The sequence below is a fragment of the Microtus ochrogaster genome, chromosome 5 (genome assembly GCF_000317375.1).
Source record: "Microtus ochrogaster isolate Prairie Vole_2 chromosome 5, MicOch1.0, whole genome shotgun sequence".
In the NCBI taxonomy this organism is placed as follows: domain Eukaryota; kingdom Metazoa; phylum Chordata; class Mammalia; order Rodentia; family Cricetidae; genus Microtus; species Microtus ochrogaster.
Genome location: NC_022012.1, coordinates 38,252,105 through 38,253,482, shown reverse-complemented (window position 1 = coordinate 38,253,482; position 1,378 = coordinate 38,252,105). Strand labels below are relative to the sequence as shown.

Below are 1,378 nucleotides of genomic sequence, written 5' to 3'. Positions count from 1 at the left end.
TTTCTCTGTGGTTTTGGAGCCTGTCCTGGAACTAGCTCTTGTAGACCAGGCTGGTCTCGAACTCACAGAGATCCGCCTGCCTCTGCCTCCCGAGTGAGAGTATCTTTTTAAAAAATGTTGGACAGGGTTTCATTTTAAGGTTGGCTAGCCTTGAACTCACAGAAATCTGCCCTTGTCTGTAACGAGAGCCCTGGGATTAGGGGATGACCTCAAAGAAAGCATTTTACCTTTACCTCAGGAAAGGCTGACACTTCAAAGTATGCCGCCTTCTCAACTGCTTTGCCCCTCAGCCCTCCAAAGTAGGGTTTCTACATGTCACTTTTGTAGCATGGTAAATTCAAAATGGTTATATCAGTCAAAACACATTGACCATACTTTCATTTCTAATTTAAGCTCGGCAGGAGATTAGCAATGATAATACTAAGACAGAGCAGTTGTAATAGTATCCTATAATTTGAAGTTATGTGAATGTGATTTCTCTTAAGGTGTGTGTGTTTCATTTCTTTTTGTCTTTGTTTTTGTATTTTCAAGACAAGCGTTTCTCTGTGTACCTCTGGCTGTCCTGGAACCCACTCTGTAGACCAGGCTGATCTCAAACTGAAGAGATCCACGTGCCTCTGCCTCCCAAGTTCTGGGATTAAAGGCATGCACCACCACTGCCTGGCATTCTTTTTCAATTTCAACTTTTTTTCACCATAAAATATTTTAATTCCTCATCTACTGTAGTAATACTTTCAGAGTATGGTTGTCTGCAAGTAACTTAAAGCATAGAAAATGCAACCATGGCTAAGAGGGTGGGGATGGGACATGTTACTCCTTGGAAAGGAAGCTTCTTAACCACCCTGCACATATGGAAGGCCAGATCTGGTTCCTGCCACGCTCCCTACATCTTACAGGCTTCCAGGCCTATAAACTGCGTGTGACACACCTGTACCAGCTGAAGCAGCACAATATTCTGGCCTCAGTTGGGGAGGATGAAGAGGGCATTAACCCCCTGGTAAGTCCCAGAAAAGGAAGATCTAGAAGCCTAGACTATGTTTTGGTTGGAGGGAAGAATCCAATACTTGCATGTCTGTGGTCTGTCCCCAGGTAAAGATCTGGAACCTGGAAAAGAGGGATGGTGGCAATCCGCTGTGCACTCGGATCTTCCCTGCCATCCCAGGGACAGAGCCAACTGTGGTGTCTTGTTTGACGGTTCATGAAAATCTCAACTTTATGGCCATTGGTAAGCAGCAATGAAGAGGAAAGCCAACTCCTAGATTTTTTTTTTTCCTGAGACAGCATTTCTTTGTGTGCCTTGACTGTCCTAGAACGCCATTCCTACATTTTTAAACACGTTTTCTTGGAAGCTGTTTCTTTTTTTTTTTTTTTTTTTTTT

At 43.5% G+C, this 1,378-nt stretch overlaps 1 protein-coding gene across 1 annotated transcript in view; it reads left to right on the top strand.

The window, feature by feature from the left end:
* Positions 1–1,378, top strand: part of Vps11 (VPS11, CORVET/HOPS core subunit) — a 17,558-nt gene that overhangs the window by 1,099 nt on the left and 15,081 nt on the right. Inside the window, exons 2-3 of the mRNA XM_005347180.3 lie at positions 849–997; positions 1,090–1,225. Of these exons, the coding sequence (XP_005347237.1) occupies positions 849–997; positions 1,090–1,225 (285 nt within the window). The remainder of the gene's footprint in view (positions 1–848; positions 998–1,089; positions 1,226–1,378) is intronic.